This window comes from Euprymna scolopes, chromosome 8 (genome assembly GCF_053919585.1).
Source record: "Euprymna scolopes isolate OS-2025 chromosome 8, ASM5391958v1, whole genome shotgun sequence".
Lineage (NCBI taxonomy): Eukaryota > Metazoa > Mollusca > Cephalopoda > Sepiida > Sepiolidae > Euprymna > Euprymna scolopes.
In genome coordinates this window covers 132,498,286-132,524,442 of record NC_136489.1, presented here as the reverse complement: position 1 = coordinate 132,524,442, position 26,157 = coordinate 132,498,286, and the positions used below count along the sequence as shown (strand labels likewise).

Here is a 26,157-nt window from a genome sequence, read left to right as displayed (position 1 = left end):
GAAATAAAAGTTTTATTTCATTAATGATTTTAAATTTCAGTTTTATGATTTAATGTTTACAATTCTGTGATCATTTGTGTTCACGGTTCATTTAATTAATTCTTAAGTTTGCAATGTCTGTAATTATTTGTATAATGTACAGAAATAAAAGTTTTATTTCATTAATGATTTTAAATTTCAGTTTTATGATTTAGTGTTTACAATTCTGTGATCTCTTGTGTTCACGGTTTTGTAACCCATTTAATTAATTCTTAAGTTTGCAATGTCTGTAATTATTTGTATAATGTACAGAAATAAAAGTTTTATTTCATTAATGATTTTAAATTTCAGTTTTATGATTTAGTGTTTACAATTCTGTGATCTCTTGTGTTCACGGTTTTGTAACCCATTTAATTAATTCTTAAGTTTGCAATGTCTGTAATCAAAGTTAAAAAATCCCTTTTTGGCTGATGTGATTTTATACTGAAAATTGTTACTGACAATTCTTGAGTGTAAAAGTGGGGAAATTATTGCATGATTGCATGGAATTTGTTATGACTATTGTTAAAAAAAAATAAAGGGAGGAGGGAGCTGAGAAATTTGAGCAGTGTTTAATAAAACATGACTATTAGGACGATACAAAAGTATAATGCAAGGGGAGTAACTCTTTACTTTTTTGGGCAAAGTTGCCTCCCCTTTGTCCGTAGTCCTAGACTTTAAATTCTTGCGACTTCTCGCGAGATCAACGACCGGAAGTACACAGTGGAGGGAAAACAGAGTGACTTTCAAAAATGAAGAAGGGAGCATCATCCCTGTTCGTTCCTGTTATCATACTTGGACTTCTAACCTTTCATGTACTATGTTTGAATTGTCGTCACGTAGTGTGTGTCTTCATAATAAACGTATATCGTTATGTAATAGCGAGTGATTTTCTTATTTGTTCATAATTATTCCATTCTTTCGTCATGTGCTGCAAACATACTCACGAGAAGGCTGGAATCCCTGCGGTAAGATATGTTATGTTATATTGATCCAAACGCATTCCACGATGCAACAATGACCACAAGAGATACAGTGATTTTTAAATAGACTGATGGTGAGAAATATAACACATGACGTATAAGGCTCTGCTCTTCATGACAACATATATAAGGAAATGATAAAGCAGTACTGCATCATATAGTATTTCTAACCATCTTCACAGATGGTCGAGTCAGTTTTTTTATCTTCATCTTGCAACAGAAGCTTTTGATCATCCCATTTCTGTTCTCTAGAAGTTCAATATCTTCCACTGGACACCCAGTGTTCCTGGGCCAGGAGAAAAGGCTTCACAAGGGAGGATTCTCATGTTACTAGAAAAACGGTCATTTTCTAGTTTTTCTGGTCCATAATTTGGTCTGGTTTCTTCCGGAATGAATACACAAAATGATTACATATTCAACATGTGGGGTGTAGATAAACCTGCTCGGTCGGTCATAAGGAATATATTACAGCTTTTCCCTACTTTCATAGATGGTGATATTAGAAATGAGAACAATAACCTACCACCTATATAGAAGCCACTCAAAATGTTTTTTTTTTAATGTTAGCAAGTTTCCGAAATTGCTGCAATATCCTGTTTTCATTTGTTTTTGCTAGCATTTCTGTATATCCGTATCTAAAGATCCAATGATTTCTCCAATTTACATGTTCCCTTTCATCTCCCAACGTTGCTTGTGTTCAAATCTGAAATTAAATGAAGCAATTTTTGACAATTAAAACAAGAGATACATATGAACCTTTTCAAAATTTTGGGTTGTATTCATAAGAGAGATTAAAAAAAAAAAAACTTGACATAAAAATAATTTTTATCTCCGTAGAACTAAATAGACTTTAAATGTTGTTTACATTCTTCTTTGACCAAGAAGATTTGGTAAATTTTTATAATTATAAAATGAAATATCTCAAAAGTCAACAATATAATTTTGAATTTTAATAACATTTTCCTAATATTTCTTTTGTTAAATTTACTGTAGTATTTATATTTATTTATTTAAGTCCAAAAATGAAAATAGGGAGACAATGTGTCAATTTAACAAATTTATTGTAGGCAAATTAATTTGCATTTTTTTCTTTCTTTCCAAACATTACTTATCATAAATAAATAAGACATTTGTGAGTAAAAATTCCCAACATGTTATCCCTTATTGCTACATTCATTTGTATGTCAAATGTTATCCCTTATTCATTTGTATGTCAAATGTTATTCGTTATTACTACATTCATTTGTATGTCAAATGTTATCCCTTATTCATTTGTATGCCAAATGTTATCCCTTATTCATTCGTATGTCAAATGTTATCCCTTATTGCTACATTCATTTGTATGTCAAATGTTATCCCTTATTCATTTGTATGTCAAATGTTATTCCTTATTCATTTGTATGTCAAATGTTATCCCTTATTGCTACATTCATTTGTATGTCAAATGTCATTCCCTTATTCATTTGTATGTCATATGATTGACATGCCACAGATAACAATCTTTGTGCTTTATCAAGTTAAGAAAAGTTAAATATTTTAAAAAAAAAAAATATAATTGTTGGTTGGTTGGTTGGTTGTTTTACGGCATATCAACCCTTTTCGGGTTATTTAATGCCGAATCCAAAGATTTTGAAGAAAAAACTTTTAATAGAATATATTTGTTGTTTTCAAGTCGATTTCTATTTAACCCATAGTTGGAACCCTAACAGGTACTACCACTCCGAGTGGACCTGAGAGCAATGGTAATTAAAGGGTGGCTCCATACTCCCCAAAGCCCACAAGCTGGGGCCTCACCACTGGATATAGTTTAAGGTCATATCCAGGACCCCCATTGAGGGACTTTTACCCTCTGCAGGGGGGCAGTCGGTGCATTCTAATGCCCCATCGACAGGGCCCAAAAAAATATAATTGTAATAATAATAACAATATATAATAAATACAGACATAACAGATATTTTTATTTCATATTTTTAATAAAAAAAAAGTTACTTTAAGACAATGTGAATATCAAATTGATTAATACTAAATCTTTTGATTAATATTGTTATGCCCCTCCCCTCTTCTGAAACATGAGAAGTTCTTACAGAATATAGAGATTATCTGTTAAGACAGGGCATACATAGCAACAACAGTATTAATATATAAATTTTTGAATCAATTTCATAACAAAAAAAGAGAAGTAAAAATGTGTTCTGAATTTGGTATTGGAAATATCTTTTCATGTTTTAGATGTAAAAGTACTTATGTTTAATATTGGCCGAGTACAATATTGTTAATTAAAGAGAACAGAAAATAGGGTTCAGTCGTGGTCAGATTAGTAGATTCAGATGTCAGCTAGATCTCCTGTGTGCCAGAAGCGGACATGATGTCACGGGCTAAAACAAGAGGGAAGTAGGCAGTCAGTTGGAAGTCTCAGAGTGAATAGCACAGGTACAGAATGACTTAAGATCGACGATAAATTTAGAGGTGCAAAATATTTGTGACATAGAATGTTTTTTGCAGTTAGCAAAAGAAAAGGCAATGAAACATCTTAATAAGAAGGTCCTTGCTTAATTTTTTTCATGTTATTGCGAAACATTAATTTCAGATGCCCTGGTCACAAGAGAAGTGGCCAACACAAAACAGGATTTAATTGTGCTGTCATGATTTGTGAATGCATTAAAAAACTCATATTTTATTTGGTTGTGTGAGACATGAAACCTCCCTTGTGATAGGGAGGCAATATAACATTTACTGTTAATTAGGAAGTGACTTACCCCCAATGAAGTTTTTTCTTTTTCTTAGCTTTTGCAGTCATATCCTCTTCCTAGATAAAATAAAATTAGAAATTTAGTATTGAAAAATAATTAGATGCTGAATTGATATGCTTTAATAGAATTTGCAACATTCTTTATTAAATATTCAGAAGACATAATGTGGTTGAAAAAATTGGCAAAAGACATTTCACAAAAATGACTGACATGCGTTTACTATTGTGACACTTATTTAAAAGTATTTTTGAAGCATGATTTAGGATATGTCTCCTGACATATTACTCATCACTAGAATCAGCTGTTTGCTATTCAACTCATTTGACATCCCTTCTAAAACATTTCACATTAAGATCAGCCATTCAACATTTTATAAGTAGTTTATATTTCAAACATTATTTGAACAATTTTATAGGATTTTGCTGTCATAAAAAAAAATGATCAGAATTATATTATAACAAATGCCATAAAACAGAGAAAAGAAATGGTCATAAATTTTATTAATAGAGAGACTAATTTATATCAATTCCTTCAGTGATTTTGGTACAATACTTTGGTATGTCACTTTACATTTTTACTTTTTATAGCTAAAACGAAAAAAATATTCATTAAATTTTGCGAAAAAAAAATGCTTCTTAGTATTTACATAAGAGAGTAAGTAACTATGATGAATGTATTTACGTATTGTTTTATTGACAAAAAACATTAGAAATTATTTTTTTAAGTAAAAATAATTTCTAATGTTTTATTGACAAAAAACATTAGAAATTATTTTTTTAAGTAAAAATAATTTCTAATGTTTTATTGACAAAAAACATTAGAAATTATTTTTTTAAGTAAAAATAATTTCTAATGTTTTATTGACAACAAAACATTAGAAATTATTTTTTTAAGCAAAAATAATTTCTAATGTTTTATTGACAAAAAAACATTAGAAATTATATTTTTTAAGCAAAAATGATTTCTAATGTTTTATTGACAAAAAAACATTAGAAATTATTTTTTTAAGCAAAAATAATTTCTAATGTTTTATTGACAAAAAAACATTAGAAATTATATTTTTTAAGCAAAAATGATTTCTAATGTTTTATTGACAAAAAAACATTAGAAATTATTTTTTTAAGCAAAAATAATTTCTAATGTTTCATTGACAAAAAAATATTAGAAATTATATTTTTAAGCAAAAATAATTCCTAATGTTTTATTGACAAAAAAACATTAGAAATTATATTTTTTAGCAAAAATAATTTGCTACCAAAAACACTTTATGTCTACATTTTTGTGGATTATCTAAAAAAAACAAAGTAAAAGAAAACATTTATGTAATATTTTTTAATTTATAAAACATGCATTCAGTTAAAAAGAAATACTTTAGATTTATGAGATCCAAATTCAGATACTGACATCGTAAAAACAACATAGTAATGTATACTCTGGTTAAATGTTTGTACTCATAAAAGTTTAATAGTACATGAATAGGACACACTTTTTATGTTTTCAGTACAGATTTGTTTATTTGCACTTTTACACTTCAAAATAAAAGTAACAACTAACATCGGAGCATGGTGGAGGTTGGTGGAGAAGGTGCATTGTAGAGCTCTGTGTCGACCTATATTTTCGCTTGTGTCTCCTTGTCTGTCTTTTCTCTCTGCTCTTTTATTTGTATCACTTTGACCGGTTGACCTGTTTCTTGCCAGACTTGTTTATTGTTTTGCAACTTTCTGGGTCGAAGTTCCAGTTGATTGACCTGTTTACCTTATTTTTGCCAGCTTTTGTTCATCGTATTTTTTGCTAATTTTGGTCTAGCCCATTTTAATATCGGTTAGCTTTCCTGGCTGATTGACATGATATTGACGCATTCCAGGCACTTAAATTGCTTTAAATCCCAGGATTTCTCATTGTGTTCTTTTAATTGCCCGGACACCTCTCCATAACTCTATTATAGGTCACCTTATTCCTGGGATTGCCTTATCGTATTCTTTGATTGCCTGAACACCTCTCCATAACAATATGAGAAAATATTTTAGGTTGGCGCAAAAGTTCTTGCAGAATTTTTAATTTTGATTTCAAATGATGTATTTTCGTTATAATACCTTTACTTTATTATTTTAAAGCATGTTTTTTTTATCTATCTAATCGTTTAAATTACAATTGTTTTAAAACAATTATGTCTTTTCAGAACGTTGAATACGAAATAAAAAAAATGCAACAATATGAAACAATATAGTAAGGAGAGTTTACTGTAGGAGTAACTTTGATATTGTCAGCTTGATATCTTATTGTGACGTGTTCAAGCCGTGTCACAACACTTACCCACTGAGCTTTCAGAGATATGTTAATACTCTTAAACTAATGTTTATGAATATATCAATTTCAATGTGCAACATGTTGGAAAAAAATGATTAGCTTCTTAAGGGAGCAGCTAAAGATGCAGAACTACTTCCATTATAGTCATAGGCAAATTATACATATTTATATTCATATTTATACATAATTATACATATATACATTAAGGATAATAAACATATTTACAGGCACATTTCCATATCTGTCTTCGTTCTTGGCTTCCTTTATTATATATATATTTTCTTTTTGCTTATTTTTAAAATGTCAGTAAAGAATTTTGATATATTTAGTATATAATTCCTACCTCTCTCTCTCTCTTTATCTATCTATCTATCTATATATATATATATATATATATATATATATATATATATATATATATATATGATGGACTCTCCCGTCAATTTTGACGTATGAGCTTCTGCCACAACAATTAAGTTGTTTGGAAATCTACACAGATGATTTGTTTATAGTGGTGAAGGCTTTGTGTAGAACCATCCACTCTTTTTGGTATTACTGCTAACCTTTGTCGGTGCAGACAATTGCCACAGGACTGAGTATACAGTAAACCGCAGGATTTTACATCAGTTTCCATCTCCTAGATACATGTCCTAAGAAGACTATATATATATATATATATATATATATATATAATATAAAGCTGAACGTGTGTGTGTGTGTGTCTGATCACTTATAGGCTCCTATATGGTTGACTATTTTAAAAAACTGATTACATATAATGATAGAAGATGTATCAAGGATGTTTGATCTGGCAGAATGGTGGTTCATAAAAATTGTGGGGTCTGCGTTCACGCCTGGCCCCCAAAGTATGGAAATAAAAAATGAAAAAAAAACCCAACTTTTATAAGGGTTTTTTATATAGATGTACATAAGAATACTTTGATAAGTATGTTTCAACTTAAATAGGAATGGTATAATAAAATTGTGGGGTCTGCGTTCGCGCCTGCACTCCATGGAAATATGGCACAAACTTTAACAAAGACTTTTTCATATCTACTTGCGTAAGTATACTTTGATAATTATGTTTCAGTTTGGAGAAATATGGTATAATAAAATTATTGGGTGTTCGTTCGTGCCTGACCTCCACAGAATATATATATGTCACAAAGTTTAAAAAGGTTTTTTAAAAGGGGTGAGGGTCCACAATAACACCTTAACTTTAATCTTAATTCACGTTAGCTTTTATTTATTTTTCTGAGTTGAATCATATTGTGTTGAATAAATTCACCTCATACATTCACGTTCTTATTAAAGTGAAAGCAAAAAAAAAAGTCGGAACTTTAGACAATTCTCAACACAAATTTTGCATAACTCTGTTTTTTCCTTCTCCACTTGCATGTGGCACTCTTTCAAAAATAGATAAATAGATAAATAATAAAAAATAAGAATGTTACTTGTTATCGTGTCAAAAGAAGGAAAAAATCCTGCTCACGTGATTACGTGTCTTTTTAAAAACATTTACATAACCTTTTTATTTTTATTTATATATCTGTTTAAGTTTTTTTTTTGTCAGTGTACTAGAAGGAATTCAGTTGATTACAACTCTTTCTGTGGGTTCTTTACATTACAATAGTACAACCCTGATTCTGACGGCGTAATATTACACCGTTCAATACTGTAAAACTGAAACAAAGCTGTTCTGCTTGAAAAGGGTGCCATTTTCTTCTTATTCATATTTATATCGATTCTATGCTTTAAAAAACTAAAGTAATTACGTGTTTACTTTTTTAATATCCCATTTTGCCGTTTTGGATTATTTTACTAAAGTAAGTAAAGCTTCATTATTTTTCAAAACTGTTTTTGTTTATTTGTTTTTTGATATTTCGTCAATATTATTTAGTAAGAGTGTTTAGCAGAAAAGCCAACAAACGACTACCCGAAAAAATAAATATACAAGAAATAAATGTTACCATAGTCAATAAAAGTTCAGTTCATGTTTCTTTTTGTTTTGAAATAGTTTTTAATGCTCTTTACTTGAAATAATTTCAGTGAACCAAAATTAAAACGAAATTTGAGGCGATACTTAAGTGAATTTTTATATAAACTACACATGCCATCATCGAATATTCCTCAAGCACAAAATAACGGAAAACATAAAAATATGTTTATAAATATTCCTTACGTTGACAGAACTCTCTTAAATTGTTAACACAGAATGCTCAGGTGCCCCTCCTTCAAATTGAAAACAGAGCTCTCCATTTCAAAGTCGCTGCCATTTTGATTTTTTTTAAACCGGTTCGTGAATTAAAAAAAAAGATTTTTTACAAACTACTTAAAAATAAAAACCAATGAACTTTTCTACCATAAAAGTAACTTTTATTGACTATGGTAACATTTATTTATTGTATATTTATATTATATATATAACATTTTCTCTTTGTAAGGAAACATCATTTTGTTGGTCACTCTTGGCTACGAATGGAAACAAAGTTGATATAAAAAATATATTTTCGCAAAAATTATCTTTACTTTCATCATATTTTGCTTAGGGTAAAATTTTTGAGTATCAAAACCTATCTCTTTACAACCCCCTCCTTTTCATAACCTATCATACTTTCATCGATCACAGTCCATTTTCTGTAGGCTGTTTTTGAATCCAGTCAACGACGGGTACTTCTGCTAGTATATATATATATATATATATATATATATATATATATATATATATATATATATAGGTAAATAGATAGAGAGGGAGAAAGAAACAGATAGCCCAGTACGAATTACATACTAAATTATGTTCCTAAGAGAATTATACATGTGTATAAATGTTTTAGGTGCACTCTCCAATTTTCCTTTCTATGAATAGACAGACACACAGACAATCTATCTTGTTATAGAGACTTGCATTTTGTAGATTGAACAAACCTTTTTCCTTTTTAAGTAATCTCTGGCATCAAAAGAAGCAGCAATTTTTGCACCAAACTAAAAACAGAAAAAAGAATTCTTGTGTTACCGTTAAAGTTGGATGGAAATATGGATGAGCAGCAAAACAAAATAAGCAAAAAAGAAAAAATGAAAACGTTTTTCCATGTAGAAAATTTTATTTATTCTTGTTATAAGATATAAGATTTAAAATCAAGATCAGGGAAATAGAGGAATTATCTCTCACATTTAAAAAAAAAAAAAACTCTTTCTATGACAATGACAGGAAATCATTGCGTTGATACTCCTGATTAGACTATTTCAATATTTTTTCCGATTTCGATAAAATTACTGATTCTGATTCTTTATAAATCTCTAAATATCTAATTATAGTATTATTTTTTTTCTGATTACCGTAAAAACATGTTAAATGTGCAGATATTTTCTCAAATGTAAGAAAACACTTGGAGGATATGATCTATAGTTTTAGCTTTACTGGTAGTTTAAAATTAATCAATATTCATTATTTTATTATTACTACAAGCAATGAAAGGTTTTGTTTGACACAAAATCAAATAAAAAAAAAAAACAAAAAAGAATTGTTTTTTTGGCATCGGAAATAGGAACAAATTTTTTTGATTCTAATAACAATACCCTGAAAAATTCTGAGTTTTGTGATTTCCAATTTCAATTAGTTAGAAAATACATATTTTTTTAAAAATTAAAAATATATCAATCCTTACAAACCATAAGTGGACATAAAGACTATACGTATAAATATATATATTCATAACCATTCCATGCATTAAATAAAAGATACAAATGTTAAAAATACAGATAAATTTTAAATTTACTTTTTTAAAACTAATAAACTGTATAATACCTTGTCATAATTTAAATTGAAATATGAATTACAAAATGTATGAAAACTAGCAGGCTGCTTGGTTATTAGTTGTAAAATACGCTCAAATATGATATTTTAATTAATGCAGATTTTGTTTTTATTATTATTATAGAGCCAATTCTCTGTTGTTTATTATATTGTACCCAGCATATAATAGTAGCTCCTTGCATGGCCCAGTCATAAAATATGCTCAAATATGGTATTTTAATTCGTGTAGATTTTGTTTTTAATTATTAGGGAGCAAATACTCTATTAATTATTATCTTGTATTCAATAATAATTTCAGAAATTAAAAATATAATGAGTTGGGTGCCATTAGCTAGAATCAAAACCAACTCAACAGTACTTTAAGTTGACTTATGCCTGCCAAGTTCTATTTATTTTTCAATTTAACTCCTTACTGGGTAAAAACCGAATTGAATTTGTCCCATAGGTCCAAATCTCCTATAAATTGTTTCAAGTCTGTAGACTAAAAATTGGCAGGGAAGTTTGGTAAAGAGCATTTTGCACACACACACACACACACACACACACACACACACACACACAAGGTCACATATATATATATATATATATCCAGAATGGACGATCATTGCCTGCCCAAGATAGTCCTATATGGCGAACTCTCTACTGGCCATTGTGACAGAGGGGCACCGAAGAAAAGATATAAAAACTCTCTGAAAAAGTCCCTCGGTGACTGCCATATTGACCACCTCAAGTGGTCTGCTCTCGCTGCTGACTGTGATACCTGGTGTCCACCAGGCTGTCACCTCCTTTGAGATCTCCCGCACAGAGAATCTGTAGGAGAAGTGCTGCAGGAAGAAGATTCGGGAAGCCTCAGCAGCCACACCTGACATGACTTCTGACTGCAGCCACTGTGGTCAAACCTGCTTGTTCTGCTTCGGGCTCGTCAGCCACAAGCGTGCCTGCAGTCGACGTGGACAACCCCCTTCATAGAATGTTCGCTTGCGAAGTACTGCCAAGAAGAAGAATATATATATATATATATATATATATATATATATGAACAAATGATTAATAAAACATGTTAAAAGACATCTTGAAAAAGAGTTAAAAACATATTTAATTTTAAAAAAGGAAGCACAAGATAAGTGGATACTCCTTAATCCACAGAGTTTCGAAGAAATACTCTACTTCTCATCAGAGGGCAGGAATTAGCAAAATGCGGGATCGGATTTTGCATATAAAAGTATTTAATGAAACTACAAGTAAGTCACAGATCTTACTTGGTTAAAAAAAAAGGGTGAGGTAAGGGGAATAGGCGGTAAAAGAAAAATGATAAAAAGATTTCACATGAATGGATAGTCCGGTGAAGGGTAAAAAATTCAAGAATGGTAAAATCCAAAACGGTCGAATTAAAAATTTCCAATCCAATGGGTAAATTCCAAATACCAAAATGATCAAAAATTTTATATATATATATATATATATATATATATATATATATATATATATATATATATGTTGACAAGAAGGTTCTTGCGGAATTTTTAATTTTGATTTCAAATGATGTATTTTCAAATAAGTTTTTGTTATACAGTAGAACACGGGATACAGTGACCTTAGGATACATTTTTTCAGGTTATAATGTGGAATACAATGTTTTTCCAGCCCCTGGTTACAGTATTTGCCCCGTCTTATGGTGTTATTTATAATGTTTATAATGTTATTTGATTATGTGCATGTATAATATATACTGTACTGTATTTTGTTACTAAGTTTTAATGCCATATCCCGGGGTTCTATTTACTTTATATATCCTTTTAAAGTGCGTTTTTGCTCTATCTATTCATCTGAATTACAATCATGTTTTCTTTTCAGAATGTTGAATACAAGATGGAAAAAAAGCAAATTCACACAATTTTCTTATTTCAATTCAAGTTAGGCCAAAAAGCTGCTGAAACAGTTCATGATATCAATGAAGCATTTGGCCCAGGTACCACTACTGAACACATAGCACAATTATGATTTAAGAAATTTTGTAGTGGCGATGAGTCTTGAAAATGATGAGCATAGTGGTCAGCCATCAGAGGTTGACAACGATCAATTAAGAGCCTCAGTTGAAGCCAATTTACGCACAACTGTTTGAGAACTTGCTTCGGAATTAGACATAATGTATACAATGATTTCCAACTACTTGAGAGAGATTGGAAGATAAAAAAATTTAATAAATGTGTGCCTCACGAATTGAACAATAACCAAAAGAAACACTGTTATGAAGTGTCATCTTCCTTTCTTTTATGCAACAAGAACGACTCATTTCTCGACTGGGTTGTGATTTGTGATGAAAAGTGGGTTCTTTATGATAACTGGCGATGTTCAGCTCAGTGGTTGGACACCAATGAAGCTCCATGACACTTCCCGAAGCCAAAGTTGCAAAAGAAAAAGGGTCATGCTGACTGTTTGGTGGTCTGTGGCCGGTCTAATCCATTAGTTTTTGGATTGCAGGCGAAACCATTATGGCAAAGAAGTAGTCAACAAATGGATGAAATGTATCAGAAACTTCGACAACAACATCCAGCATTAGTCAATAGAAAAGACCCAATTCTCCTCCACAACAATGACCAACTGCACGTTTCTAAATCGACCCTGCAGAAGTTGGATGAATTAGGCTATGAAATACTGCCTCATCCGCCATACTCTCAAGAACTCTCACCTATTAACTACTATTTTTTCAAGCATCTCAACAACTTTCTGTGTGAAAAATGCTCCAAAAACCTTAGCAATATCAAAAACGCCTTTACTGACTTCATCGCAACCAGAACGCAAGTTACTGACAAAAATAGACTTGTTTTGTGTTGGCAAAAGTGTGTTGGTTCTGATGGTGTTTATTTTAATCAATAAATTTTTGTTTGAGCCGAGATATGTTCATGTGAATTTAACAGTTAAAAACCGTAAGAACTTTCTTGTGAACCTGATATATATACATATATATATATATATATATATATATATATATATATATATATATATATATATATATATATATATATGTAATAAATTAAGAAGATAAAGCATAAAGTTACATAGGAACTTTATTACATTATCAAGTCAGTAAGGATTACAGAAATATATATATATTATACACACTCTATATATTATACACACTCTATATATTATACACTCTCTATATATTATACACTCTCTATATATTATACACACACACACGTGTGTGTGCTAGAAATTTTTCATCCTAAATACTATGCATATAGATAAATGCTAGCAATGTAGAAAATATGTATAAACAGAACTGAGCATAATCGTTAAATAAAACCAACTATCCAATAAGAAACCATAAAAAAAAATTAATTAAAATTCGTTTTTCAGAGGAATATATAAATTAGTTAACTATTAGGAAGTCGCTCGCATATCTATGATCGATTATATTAAGAAGTTTGTTTTAATAATTTTTAAATAGAAAAACTAGGGTAATGTCAGTGCAACAAAAAATTCAGCTTTGTATATAGGTTTTATTTAATAAGGTAGATAACTCCTTAACTGATTTCAGATGTGATAACATTAAATCACTAAGACGAGATCTTATACCCTCTATTTCTGAGTCTTCTGGCAAGAGGGTGAAGTCAGAGGAATTTTAGAAGATGGTTTTAGTCATACTCTGGACGCCTTCTTAGTTTTATTATGCATTAATCTGGCTTAAACTTAAATTCTGTCAAACTTCTAATTGAGGATTGAATTGTCAGCAAGAATCTGTGGCTAAAATATTTGGTAAAATTCAGATGTAAATTACAACAAAATAGAATTACAAATTATTTAATAATTCTACCCAGTTATGACTGATGGGATGAGAGCATGCTACCCCCATGAATTAAATAAAGTCTTACATTCAAAATTCTGTGCAGATTCTTAAGTTCAACAAGGTACACTTGAAGAAGGTCGAAGATTACACTGACCAAAACATTATGCTAATAACACTCAAGATGAGAACAAAAGTCTGAATAATCTAAATACTAAAAAAAAAATAATACAAAGGTGAATATTTTTGGTATTTCTGAATATATATTTTATGCTGAAAACTTACTTCTCTTGTAGACAGCTGGTCACTAAGCGAAACCGCCGTATCAATATCTCCTGTTGAAATTGCTTCATGAATTTTTATCTCAAGACCAGATTTCGGTGCTGATGACAAGGCTGCAGGTCTCTCTAGGTGGCTGTTAATGTTCAGGTATTGTTTTACATCTTGCCATTCTTGGACTTTTGTTGAGTCATTAGCTTCAGTCAGAGAAGAACTAAATGGAAAAAGAAATATACATTAACATATTTTACTTTTATATTCTGTTCACAATTAATAGAAAAATGCGATTGTATAGTTTTGGTTTGAACTTCCTCCCAGGAAAACATGAGATGAAGTGATGAGGATGGACTTGAAAGAAGGTGGGACAAATAAAAATCTAAGTCAGTCTTTCTGACTCTCTTTTGCTTCCAATTTGAAGCACATGGTGCATTTGGAAAAAAAGTGGCTCGTTACATTTAAAAAAAGTGGCTTGTTACATTTAAAAAAAGTGGCTTGTTACATTTTAACACCTCGAAAAACCAATCTTCTCTCTTTCATCACCAACACTCAGATCCTCGTTTCTCTTGAGTTGAAATGAATGGCACTCTCCCTAAGGAGGCTATTTTCTTTGATACACTCCTAGGAATGACTTTCATTCCAGACCTAAAATGGAAGACTTCTGGTGTTAAGCTTGTTAGAAATATTTGTGGAAAGTACCTGACTTTTGACACAATCATTTACCTGCATAAGATTCAAATACATCCTAAGATGGAGTACAACTGTCATATCTGAGGAGATGCCACTCATACCATTCATCCTTGCCTTAAAACATCTAGAGCAAGAACTCGCCTAACTATAATTACAGTGAAGAACTTTCCTTTCTCTGTCAGCCCAAAACCAAAAGGAATTTCCATGAACAAACTTTATTTCCTAGTACATTCCATCTATGGAGAAAAAAACCCATAAGAATGCTTCTTCCCAACCAACTATGGTCGTCTTTCAAGTTTAATATAAACCAATACTTACTGACCAACATTATTTGACTGTATGGATTAGCAGACATACCACAACCAAGGATTAAAAGAATATTTTGATAGAAAAAGTTGAACTTTCTTTTTTAAAAAGAATTAAGTGATCCCCCTACACCCCTATCTGAATGTGAACTTTTGACCATTTTTTCAGAGATATTGTCAATATTGTTCAGAGACAAATGAAATAAATTATTACATTCAATGGATATGGTGTTTTGAGTTTTTCCATTCAAATTTATTAAATAAATGTATAGTCTATGTATATCAGTCTTTTGTTGGGCACTCATACTTGCGTAATTACTCTTTGCCAGTGTTTCATATACAATGATTAAATCAGTAAAATTATAAAAAAATAAATAAGAAAGAAAACGTCTCAAACTGTCTAAAAGAAAAAGATGTATATAGAAATAACAAAAACAAAGTTTCATTATGGAAATAGATTAAAGGTAGGTGGTTGTCTAACTTGTTATTTCCTTTTTCATTTTGAAATGGATTTGTTTAGCAGTTTGTTTTTACTTGTAAACTTTTATGTGATGGAATGTATATATATATATATATATATATATATATATATATATATATACTAGCAAAAGTACTCATCGTTGACTGGGTTCAAAAACATCCTACAGAAAATGGACTCTGATTTATGAAAGTATGATAGGTTATGAAAAGGAAGGGTTGTAAAGAAATAGCTTCGAATTTGGGGGTATCAAAACCAAAGCAAAATATGATGACAGTAAAAATAAAATAGATAAACCCCATAATTTATTATACCATACCTGTTCACACTGAAACACTTATCACAATATTCTGTGGATCTATATTAAAAAACCTTGTTAAACTTTGTGACATATTTCCATTCTACCCCATAATTTTATTATACCATATTTCTTCAAACTGAAACATAATTATCAAAGTATACTTACGCAGATAGATATGAAAAGTCTTTATTAAAGTTTGTGCCTATTTCCATTCTATTGAAACCAGGCACGAACGCAGACCCCACAATTTTATTATACCATCCCTATTTAAGTTAAAACATACTTATCAAAGTATTATTATGTACATCTATATCAAAAACACTTGTAAATGTTTTTTTTAATTTTTTATTTCCATACTTTGTGGACCAGGCGCAAACGCAGACCCCACAATTTTAATGAATCATCATTATGCCAGATCAAACATACCCATTCCTGTGTCTCGATACATCTTCTATTATTATATGTGAGTAGTTTTCTATAATAGTTAACCATATAGGAGCCTATTCGTGACCAGACACACACACACATTCAGCTTTTTATGGTTGGTTGGTTGGTTGGTTTTGTTTGACGGCATATCAACCCTTTTCAGGTTATTTAATGCCGAATCCAAAGAAAAATTTTTTTAATAGAATATATTTGTTGTTTTCACGTCGGTTTCTATTTAACCCATAGTTGGGACCCTAACAGGTACTACCACTCCGGGTCAGAGTGGACCTGGGAGCAATGGTAATTAAAGGGTGGCTCCACACTCCCCAAAGCCCACAAGATATAGTTTAAGGTCATATCCAGGACCTCTATTGAGGGACTTTTACCCTCTGCAGGGGGGCAGTCAGCGTATTCTAATGCCCCACCGATAGGGCCATCAGCTTTTTATATATATATATATATAAATAAAAAGGGGTTGATCCTTGAACCTTTATTATTCCTGATATTCATAAATGACCTCTCTGATAAAATAATTTCCGAGATGGGTATATTTGCTGATGACACCATGCTCTATAACAAGCACGAGGGGAAAATGAATGAACATATATCCAATGGCGGAAACCCAAGAGGATGATCTCCAGTCTGTAGTGGAATGGGGTCAAAAATGGATGGTAACGTTCAATACTTCCACGACTAAGCTCATTTCCTTCAATAATTACAAGAAACGTTCTCAACCACCAATAGCTATGGCTAAAGATACATTACCTGAAAGTACTTCTTTCAAACTCCTCGGCTTAATGTTCACCGGGAACATGAGTTGGAACAGATACATTGATAGCATTGCTAAGGCTGCTGTGAAGAAGGTGAACTCTCTACCGTGCTAGAAAGTTACTTATGCCTGAAAGTATCTTATATCTCTACAAGGCCACCATTCGCACATGTATAAAGTCTTGATGTCACATTTGAGCTAGTGCATCTAGTCTCTCACTGCTGGACAGAATTCAAAAGAGGGTCACCAACCTGATAGGTCCTAAACTGTCATCTAAACTTCAGCCTCTGCCCCACCGACAAAATGTTGCATCCCTCTGCCTGTTTTACAAGTATTATATCACATTTTCACCCCAAACAAGGCACATTGCCACTTTGGTGTAGGGGGCTACTATCAGGGACAACAACTACTGGGGTACTATGTTGGGATTTGGGCAGCAAGATGTCGGTTCACGTTACACTTGAACTTCTGCATGTCAGTACAGTTGGGGAAGCAGTGGCCTGGAATAGAATTCCAGAGTTTAGCGGTTCTGGGGAAGAAACTACTGGAGTAGAAAGATCTTTTACATCTAGGGATCTCTAATGTGTGGAGGTGGGATTTAGCTGCCTGTCGCGTTTGTCGAGGGTGTCTACGTCGTGAGGGCACAAGTGTCTGCAGTTCGCCAGAGCATTAATCATTAAAATACTTGTAGAACAGGCAGAGGGATGCAACATTACGTTGATGGGACAGAGGCTGAAGCTTAGATGCCAGTTCAGGGCCTATCAGATTTGCGACTCTCTTTTGAACTTTATCTAGGAGCGAGAGACTACTAGCAGATGCACCAGCCTAAATGTGACAGCAATACTCCATACATGGGCAAATAATGGCCTTATAGAGGTACAGGATACTTTCGGGTGTTAGTAGTTTTCTAGCACGGTAGAGAGAGCCTACCTCCTTCGCAGCGGCCCTGGTAACGCTTTCAATGTAATTGTTCCAACTCATGTTTCCTGTGAACATTAGGTCAAGCAGTTTGAAAGATGTACTCTCAGATAAAGAGTCACTGGCCATTGCTATTGGTGGCAGAGGTTTCTTGTAATTATTGAAGGAAACCAGTTTAGTCTTGGCAGCATTGAATGTGACCAACCATTTATGTCCCTATTCAACTACAGATTGGAGGTCATCCTCTAGTGTTTTTGCCATTTATTTAGATATATGTTCATTTGTTTTCCTGTCATGCCTGTTATAGAGTGTGGTGCCATCAGCATATATACCCATCTCAGAGGCAATTTTGTCGGAAGGTCATTAATGAATATTAGGAACAATAGAGGTCCAAGGATAGAACCCTGAGGCACTCCCGCATTTATATCATATTGTTTAGATGTACGACCGTCGAAGACAACCTGGATTTTTCTCTTATCTAAGGATTTAATTATGTTAAGTATTCTACCAGTGATACCGTATGATCTAATTTTCCTGAGGAGACCCTCATGCCACACCCTGTCAAAAGCTTTAGATATATCTAGAGCTACCGCTCTGCTCTCCCCCGCTTTGTCCAATGAATGGTATATACGTTCAGAGATTACAGTGAGGATGTCTGCTGTGGAACGGGCTTGTCTAAATCCATATTGTTTGTCAGTCAGAAGTTTAGCACCTGTAAGGTGATGGACTAGAGCATGGTTTATTAAGGTCTCAAATATTTTGGCGAAAAGTGGGAGGAGGCTAATGGGGTGATAACTAGATGGGTCAGTTCTTTCACCAGAATTCTTGAATACTGGTACCACAGAAGCAGTTTTCCAACAGTCCGGAAAGCAAGATTCATTAAGGCATTTGTTGTAGAGTTTGGAGAAAGTCATGATTTTTCTAATTCCTCATTCCAATTAATCGTCTCAACATTAATATTTACACAAACATGAGTGTACATAAAAAGACAGTGATATAAATAAATTATCATCAAAAAATATATTCCATTGTTTACTTAATATTATCATACTGTGTTTTGATCAACAGTTTCCTGATCTTTTTTTTCTATGTAATACAAAATACATGCTAAACTATACTTTAGTTCTAGGATTGAGTTATGTTTGAAAAAATAAATCCATTTTAATCATTCTAATAATATTGTGACGCATAATTAATTGAACAAGTCAACTATCTCTCTGATTCTGACGAGTAGAATTTATTTCGTTTATGTTAAATTATTGTGAATTTTTTATTACTATGCAGAAAATATGAGAAGCAATTTGTTATCTAAAGATATATTGGCTCAGCTTCACTCTGATTTAACTATATATTTATTAGGCTGCTGCATAAGTTCCTGTCGTTTCATAAAAAAATTTGTTCTAAAACATGTTTTGATATTTGGCAAAGTGTTATGTATCATTAGAAAGCACGTATTCTGTTCTACAAGATAATAATGGTCATCGTTTTTTGCTTATATAATGTTTTCTCCTTTTTCAGATGGATAGTCAAGTAGATAAAAAATCACATCTTCGACACCTCTTTCTTTTTGCCTTTAATCGAAGTCAAAAAGCGAGTGAAGTAATCACGGATATTTGTGCCCTATACGGAGAAAGTACTATAGTTGAGAGAACTGTTCGAGATTGGTTTACCAGATTCAAACACTGTAAGTTTTATCTTAATGGCACTCCATGAGATATCAATCAAGATAAATGAAGACCAACTCAAGGTCCTTTTAAAGGAGGGTGGCCATCAGACATGTAGAGGATTGGGTGAAAAGATGAATTGTGTGATTTTGCGACAATTTCATGCCACCTTCAGTCGATGAAATTCACTCAAAAATTTGGAGCTTTGGTTCCACACAAACTTACTTTTGCTGTTAAAATTCTTAGATTCTCTTAAAAAAAAACGGTCGGAATTTATGCAACAACCTTATATATATATATATATATATATATATATATTTATTTATTTAATGATGCAAGATTTGCGGATAAAAATACCTTGGATCTTCTTTTTTCTTTTCTTCATTCTTTTCTTCAGATTTTTGTGCAGCAAGTTCATTCTCCTTTTTCGCTTATAAAAATAAATAGAAACATTTTATACATAGAATAGATCAACAAACAAGTCAAATTTCGATCTACATTTTCATAGGTTAACTAACCTTGTCTCTTTCTGTAGTTTTCTTGTTTTATTTTGTTCCTTTCAACTAAGTCATCGGTTCTTTTTTCAAGTTTCTTGAATCTCTATAATAAAGACAAAAAACTTGAAATTTTTAAACGAGATTTTTTTTTCGATTTAGAATAACATTACTCTGTTTTTCAGATTATTATTCTCATTTTGGTTTTTATTTCCATATTTCAACCAATATAACCTTTGGCCTTCTTCAGGAACATTTTTTTTAATTTGTGAGTCTTCATATCAAACTTAGAAACCTATGCAGAATTTCAAACTAAAATCCACAAGGGTGGATTGTTTTCATTCCATCCATGGCTGATGGAATGAAAATGAAAGTTACGGGTAGAAGTGTTAATTATTATGTAACAGTGATTTTATTTAATATGAGAATTCAGGAGGTTAAACACAAGGTCAAGTGTGAGATTGATGAAAGTGTTTCTGTGGAAGAAACTGGATTCGAATTTGGAACATCAAGGTTATCAGTCAGTGATGTTAACCACTTAGCCATCACCACCCTTATGTAATTCTTAGTTATTATTGCCTGGAATAAGGATTGAACCTTTACCCTCCAAAATACTGTCATTTAAGACTGACTATTAATCAATGCCTTTTAACTGTTTTAATCAACCTTTTCCCCCTAAATATTAACCTTTTTTTCAGTGAAAGTAAGCAATTTGACTTGATTGCTCAATTATAAGTAGGGCTGTGACAACAGCATATTCTTTACATTGCTTTTACTCTCGAGTATATATCAAACATAGACACAATTAATTAATTGAGAACCACATCACTCTACATAAAAACATATAAAATATCAATGGATATATACCTGAGAGTCAAAACAAGGAAAAGAATATGCTGTTGTCCTAGTTATAAGCTAAAGTAGCCGCTGTTAGCTATTTATATTGAAATTGACAACAGGTTTGTGAACTACGTTTACATATTTATTTTGGAGAACAAAACAAAAGAACAAAAAAAAAAACCCTTTTTGGTTTAACATTAAATTCTTATATAAAAAAATGGCTATACTATAAGCTTGCACATTGACACTTGATAATCGCTCAAAAATTGAAAATTAAAACAAAATACTGAATTCTGTCACTAATAAATATCATCAATCGTAGGAAAATGTAATTTCCGATTTTTCAGCTATTATTAAGAGGCCTCAAGCAGAACTTATGAGCAGCATGTTTGTTTTTTGTTGTAACTGAACAGAGTGGACACTAGGTTTATTTTTGAGCTTGTTTGAAATAAGAACGAAAATCGATAGAAAAATGACAAAGTAGAAAATTAATCTATCTATACTCCTATAAATTCGTTTTTCTTTTGTGTATATTGATATTCATATTAAAAACCATCTTTTCTATTTATTTAAAAAGAAAATACAATTTTCTTATATATGGATTGTGTAATTGCATTCACTAGCAAAAGATCTAGCTAATTTGCATATTCTTTTAAACATTCATTTTAATCAATTCCCTATTAGTTTTTTCGGTCTTTTTATGGGATGATCATCTTTAGTTAACTATTACGTGTAATTATATTCATGCAGATAGTCTACATGATTTATACTTACATAATATTTGCGTAAAAAGTTTACAGTAAACACAAAATTGTTTCCATATATATTTATGTATACGTATATATTTTTGTTTAACCTATCTATAAAAGTGAATGTGTGTGTGTGTGTCTGTGTACATTTTCCTTCGATATAACTCTGTTAATTTTCAGTCTACAGACTCGAAATTTGATATACAGGGTACTGAGATTTGGGAAAATCGATGTGATTGGTTTTCGGCCAGAAATTTTGCTATTATAAGATGTCAAAGTTTAACGATTTGATCTTTGAGAACTCTACCAAACTCCTCCAACAATTTTGGGTCTATATACTTGAAATATTAGATATAGGTTCCTTGGACATGGATCTAACTTAATAACTTGATTTGAGCCCAAAACAATAAATTTTAAGGGGTCATAATAGGGGTCAAAGTTTAAAAAAATTGACCGTTTTTTTGTTTTTTTTTCTCAGCATACACCTCCAAACACTCGGCAATGCCGGGCACCCATGCTAGTATATCTATAAAAGTGAACGTGTCTGTGTGTGTGTGTCTGTCTCTGTGTACATTTCCCTACGCAATAACTTTGTCAATTTTAAGTTTACAGACTCGAAATTTGATATACAGGGTACTGAGATTTGGGAAAATCTGTGTAATTCATTTTCAGACAGAAATTTGGCTATCAAGGGGTCAAAGTTCAACGATTTGACCTTTGAGAACTCTACCAAACTCCTCCGACAATTTTGGGTATAAACACTTGAAATTTTAGATATAAGTTCCTTGGACATGGATCTAACTTAATAAAACTTGATTTGAGCCCCAAACAATAAATGTTCAGGGGTCATAATAGGGGTCAAAGTTAAAAAAATTTGACCTCTGCAGTTTCTACCAAATTACTTAGACACCTTCTGGTCTAAACATTTGAAATTTTACATAAAGGGTATTCAGAGATAGGGCAAGCTTTTTAATCGGTTTGGGTCGAAAATATTTAGTTACCAATATATAAATGTATGTATGTATGTATGTTTGCATGTGTGCCAAAAACTTTCGACAGAGCGATGGATTTTTACAAGATCAGTATCATTTTGAAGTTCGACCTTTCATAAGACAAATATCGAAAAATTGGCTAAAAACATTAATATCTTCACCTTCAACTGGGCACTTTTCTACAGAGGGGAGGGGGTCGCTTTTTTCACCGATATTTTTGAAAGTCATCCTCTCCTTTCTATTGTCTAGCCTTAATTAAAACCTACGTCACTTCCGGTTTGGCGGTGGTCGTAATGACAAAGACGTCAGGGTTTTTTTTCCGTTCTTTTCGTCTTTCACGGTATGGGTTCGAGCCTGCCTTTCTACTACCACTTTTATTTTTTTTTTTTGCTCAACACATACATCCAAACACCTGGGCAATGCCGGGCTGAAATGCTAGTTAATAATGAAAATAGTTTTCGAAGATAATTGAAAATTAAACAGAATTCCAAACTATGAGTTAATTCCCTTATTTAAATTACATTTCGAATATATATAATATAAAGCTCAATGTCTGTGTGTGTGTGTGTGTGTGTGTGTCTGGTCACTTATAGGCTCCTATATGGTTGACTATTTTAAAAAACTGATTACATATAATGATAGAAGATGTATCGAGACACAGGAATGGGTATGTTTGATCCTGCAGAATGTTGGTTCATTAAAATTGTGGGGTCTGCGTTTGCGCCTGGTCTACAAAGTATGGAAATAAAAAATTAAAAAAAAACGTTTACAAGTGTTTTTGATATAGATGTACATAATAATACTTTGATAAGTATGTTTTAACTTAAATAGGGATGGTATAATAAAATTGTGGGGTCTGCGTTCGCGCCTGGCCTCCATAGAATGGAAATAGGCACAAACTTTAATAAAGACTTTTCATATCTATCTGCGTAAGTATACTTTGATAATTATGTTTCAGTTTGAAGAAATATGGTATAATAAAATTATGGGGTGTTCATTCGCCTTCATAGAATGGAAATATGTCACAAAGTTTAACAAGGTTTTTTGATATAGATCCACAGAATACTGTGATAAGTGTTTCAGTGTGAACAGGTATGGTATAATAAATTATGGGGTTTATCTATTTTATTTTTACTTACATCATATTTTGCTTTGGTTTTGCTACTCCCGAATTCGAAGCTATCTCTTTACAACCCTTCCTTTTTATAACCTATCATACTTTCATAAATCAGAGTCCATTTTCTGTAGGCTGTTTTTGAACTAAGTCAACGACGGGTACTTTTGCTAGTATACTATTAGGTGCTAGTGCAGAGAGTGATCTGTATTTCCAAGTTTAATTAAAATCGTATTTCCAAGTTTAATTAAAGTTTTATGATATGGTTTTTTTATTCAATTGTAAGGTTGAAGTATAGAATAGGTACAAAACACTCTCCCCTCCCCATGTTAAGAATGGCCTTTTAAATAATAACGTTATTATTTTCGTCTGGATCACTCTCTGCACTAGTACCTAATATAATAATGGCGGATCAATGGATCGTGCCAGTACATGTTTTATGCAATAATTCAGTAATATGTTACTGATTGCGACATGGCAATTAAGTAGATAACACTACTTTTAGTTGAAATTGACATAAAAATTAGATACCATTGGTTTTTAATGGAAATTTAATTTTCGTTCTTATTCCCAACATGTACATTTGTTTTAAGCAAAACAACGCTTTAAAATAATTTAAACCACGAATAAACTTATCCAGATAGATAGAAGGGTACTTGTACAGTTTAATCAAGACATTAAAAAAATGAAAACATCGAAAAAAGTTTATACTGTACGTATCTGTTATGGAATGAAGTTCTCCGAAAAAAAAAAAATCACTTAATTTCATTAAGTAGTTCCTATTTACAATGCCTATCCACGGAGCAGATTTTTTTTTTACAGCGAAAAAACAATTCGTTATGATATCGAGCAAAAAGTTCGATTTTAAGAAGAAAAGCTAGTATTAAAGATGGGGAGGGAGTGTCGGCGCTTTAAATTGAGTTATCTCCCCGTGGCGTGTTCTAAAAATCCAAACAAAAATGTAAAAATTCAAAGACGTCTATCTTCAACGTGCTGTCATAAAAACGTGTTTTTCTGCTGTAAAAAAAAAAAAACCCAAATTAATCGATCAAATTAAAGTGAAATTTTTTTTTTTCAGAGATCTTCAGTTCAAAACAAAGACGTACAATGTAACTTTTTTTTTTTTTTTCGCTATTTTAATTTTTTAATGTCTTGATTAAACTGTACAAGTACCGGTAGAAGAGTATCTTATCTTGCCTTTGGTAACAGTATTTTGTTTTTTGTATTTTCGGTCGATGTGCATTCATTACTGCATTGGTTGTCCAAACTCCAAATGCCAATGGTGTTTATTTCGAAAGCCGTTCTTAACATGGGGAGGTTGAGGATGTTCCTATTTACAATGCCTCCCCACGGGACAGAGTTAGACACCAGGGTTGTTTTTTAACATGGAGAAAAGGAACAAAATTAAAATTGTCTCAGTCGTGAAGGATTTCTCCTCCACTAACAGAGAACAAGAAATTGAAGTGCAGCATCTGAAGAACAGATACTACACTTTGAGGTATTTATTTGCTCCCCCACTGAGCAAATTAGGCACAAGGCCGATTTTTTAATGTGAGGAGTGAAGGGGAAATGGGGACCAACTCCCTGGAGAGTAGGGGAGCTGGATAGTGACAATTGGTTGCCCCTAAGGTCTTATCTGTGGGGTCGCCCCCACATAGGGTCTTTGCTTGCAGTATCTGCCGGAACAGATACTACACTTTGATCTTATCCCGAAGGTTGGGGATGTTTATTCCAAAAGGCATTTTCTTATTTTCAACCTCCCCGTAATCAACTTCTTAAAAGGTAAGTCTCCGGGTGGTCTTCCAATGCACTTTCACCGTATTTTCAACTATTTTTACTCCGAGTCTTTTTTTTTCTTTTTTTTTTTTTCGTTGTTTATGGATTTCTCGAGTGCCATTTATATTAATATTAAGATATTTACATGCTTCTATTATCTCATTCCCATTAACGAAACAGAAAAATATATCCGACTTGTAAACGTATAAATTTCACACGAAAAAAATAATCAGTTTAAAACTGTAATAAGCATAGAAAAAAGTCACCCGGGTCCAAATAAAAAGTTGCGAAGTGAAATCATTTACAGAGTGCAGGAAAACGAATAATAGATGTTAAAAAAATTAACCTGCCAAAGATCATCACGAAGGTTTTTCGGTTTCTCCATATTCATTGTTTACATAAAGAAAACGGTGTTAGATAAAAATAGTCCTTAATTTTAGAAAAGGAAACAAAATAACAACAAAAAATAAACGCCCCGTTTACGAAACAAAATGAACATTATCGTATTTAACATCAATAGTAATCATTATTTTGCAATTATTTAAATATAAATTATGTAAAACGTTAATATTTATAAATACGAATCGACGGAGTACATTAATTGCGGAATGGATATTTCGGTGCAAATCCACATTTGTCCCTTATCTCCTCAAAACCTCTATTATTTCTTATTAATGCAGAATCATTGTCGACTGTAAAGTGA

General features: G+C 31.8%; 1 protein-coding gene across 1 annotated transcript; it reads right to left on the bottom strand.

The window, feature by feature from the left end:
- Window positions 1-439: 439 nt before the first annotated feature.
- Window positions 440-25,941, bottom strand: LOC145283775 (protein FAM204A-like). Its single transcript, XM_080132831.1, has 7 exons — window positions 25,801-25,941; window positions 20,008-20,089; window positions 19,847-19,919; window positions 13,948-14,155; window positions 8,987-9,043; window positions 3,758-3,807; window positions 440-1,704 (listed from the first exon to the last, which is right to left on the bottom strand). Exons 1-7 carry the CDS (start codon window positions 25,843-25,845, stop codon window positions 1,662-1,664), a joined length of 558 nt encoding a protein of 185 aa, XP_079988957.1. The 5' UTR covers window positions 25,846-25,941; the 3' UTR covers window positions 440-1,661.
- Between the last annotated feature and the right edge of the window lie 216 nt (window positions 25,942-26,157).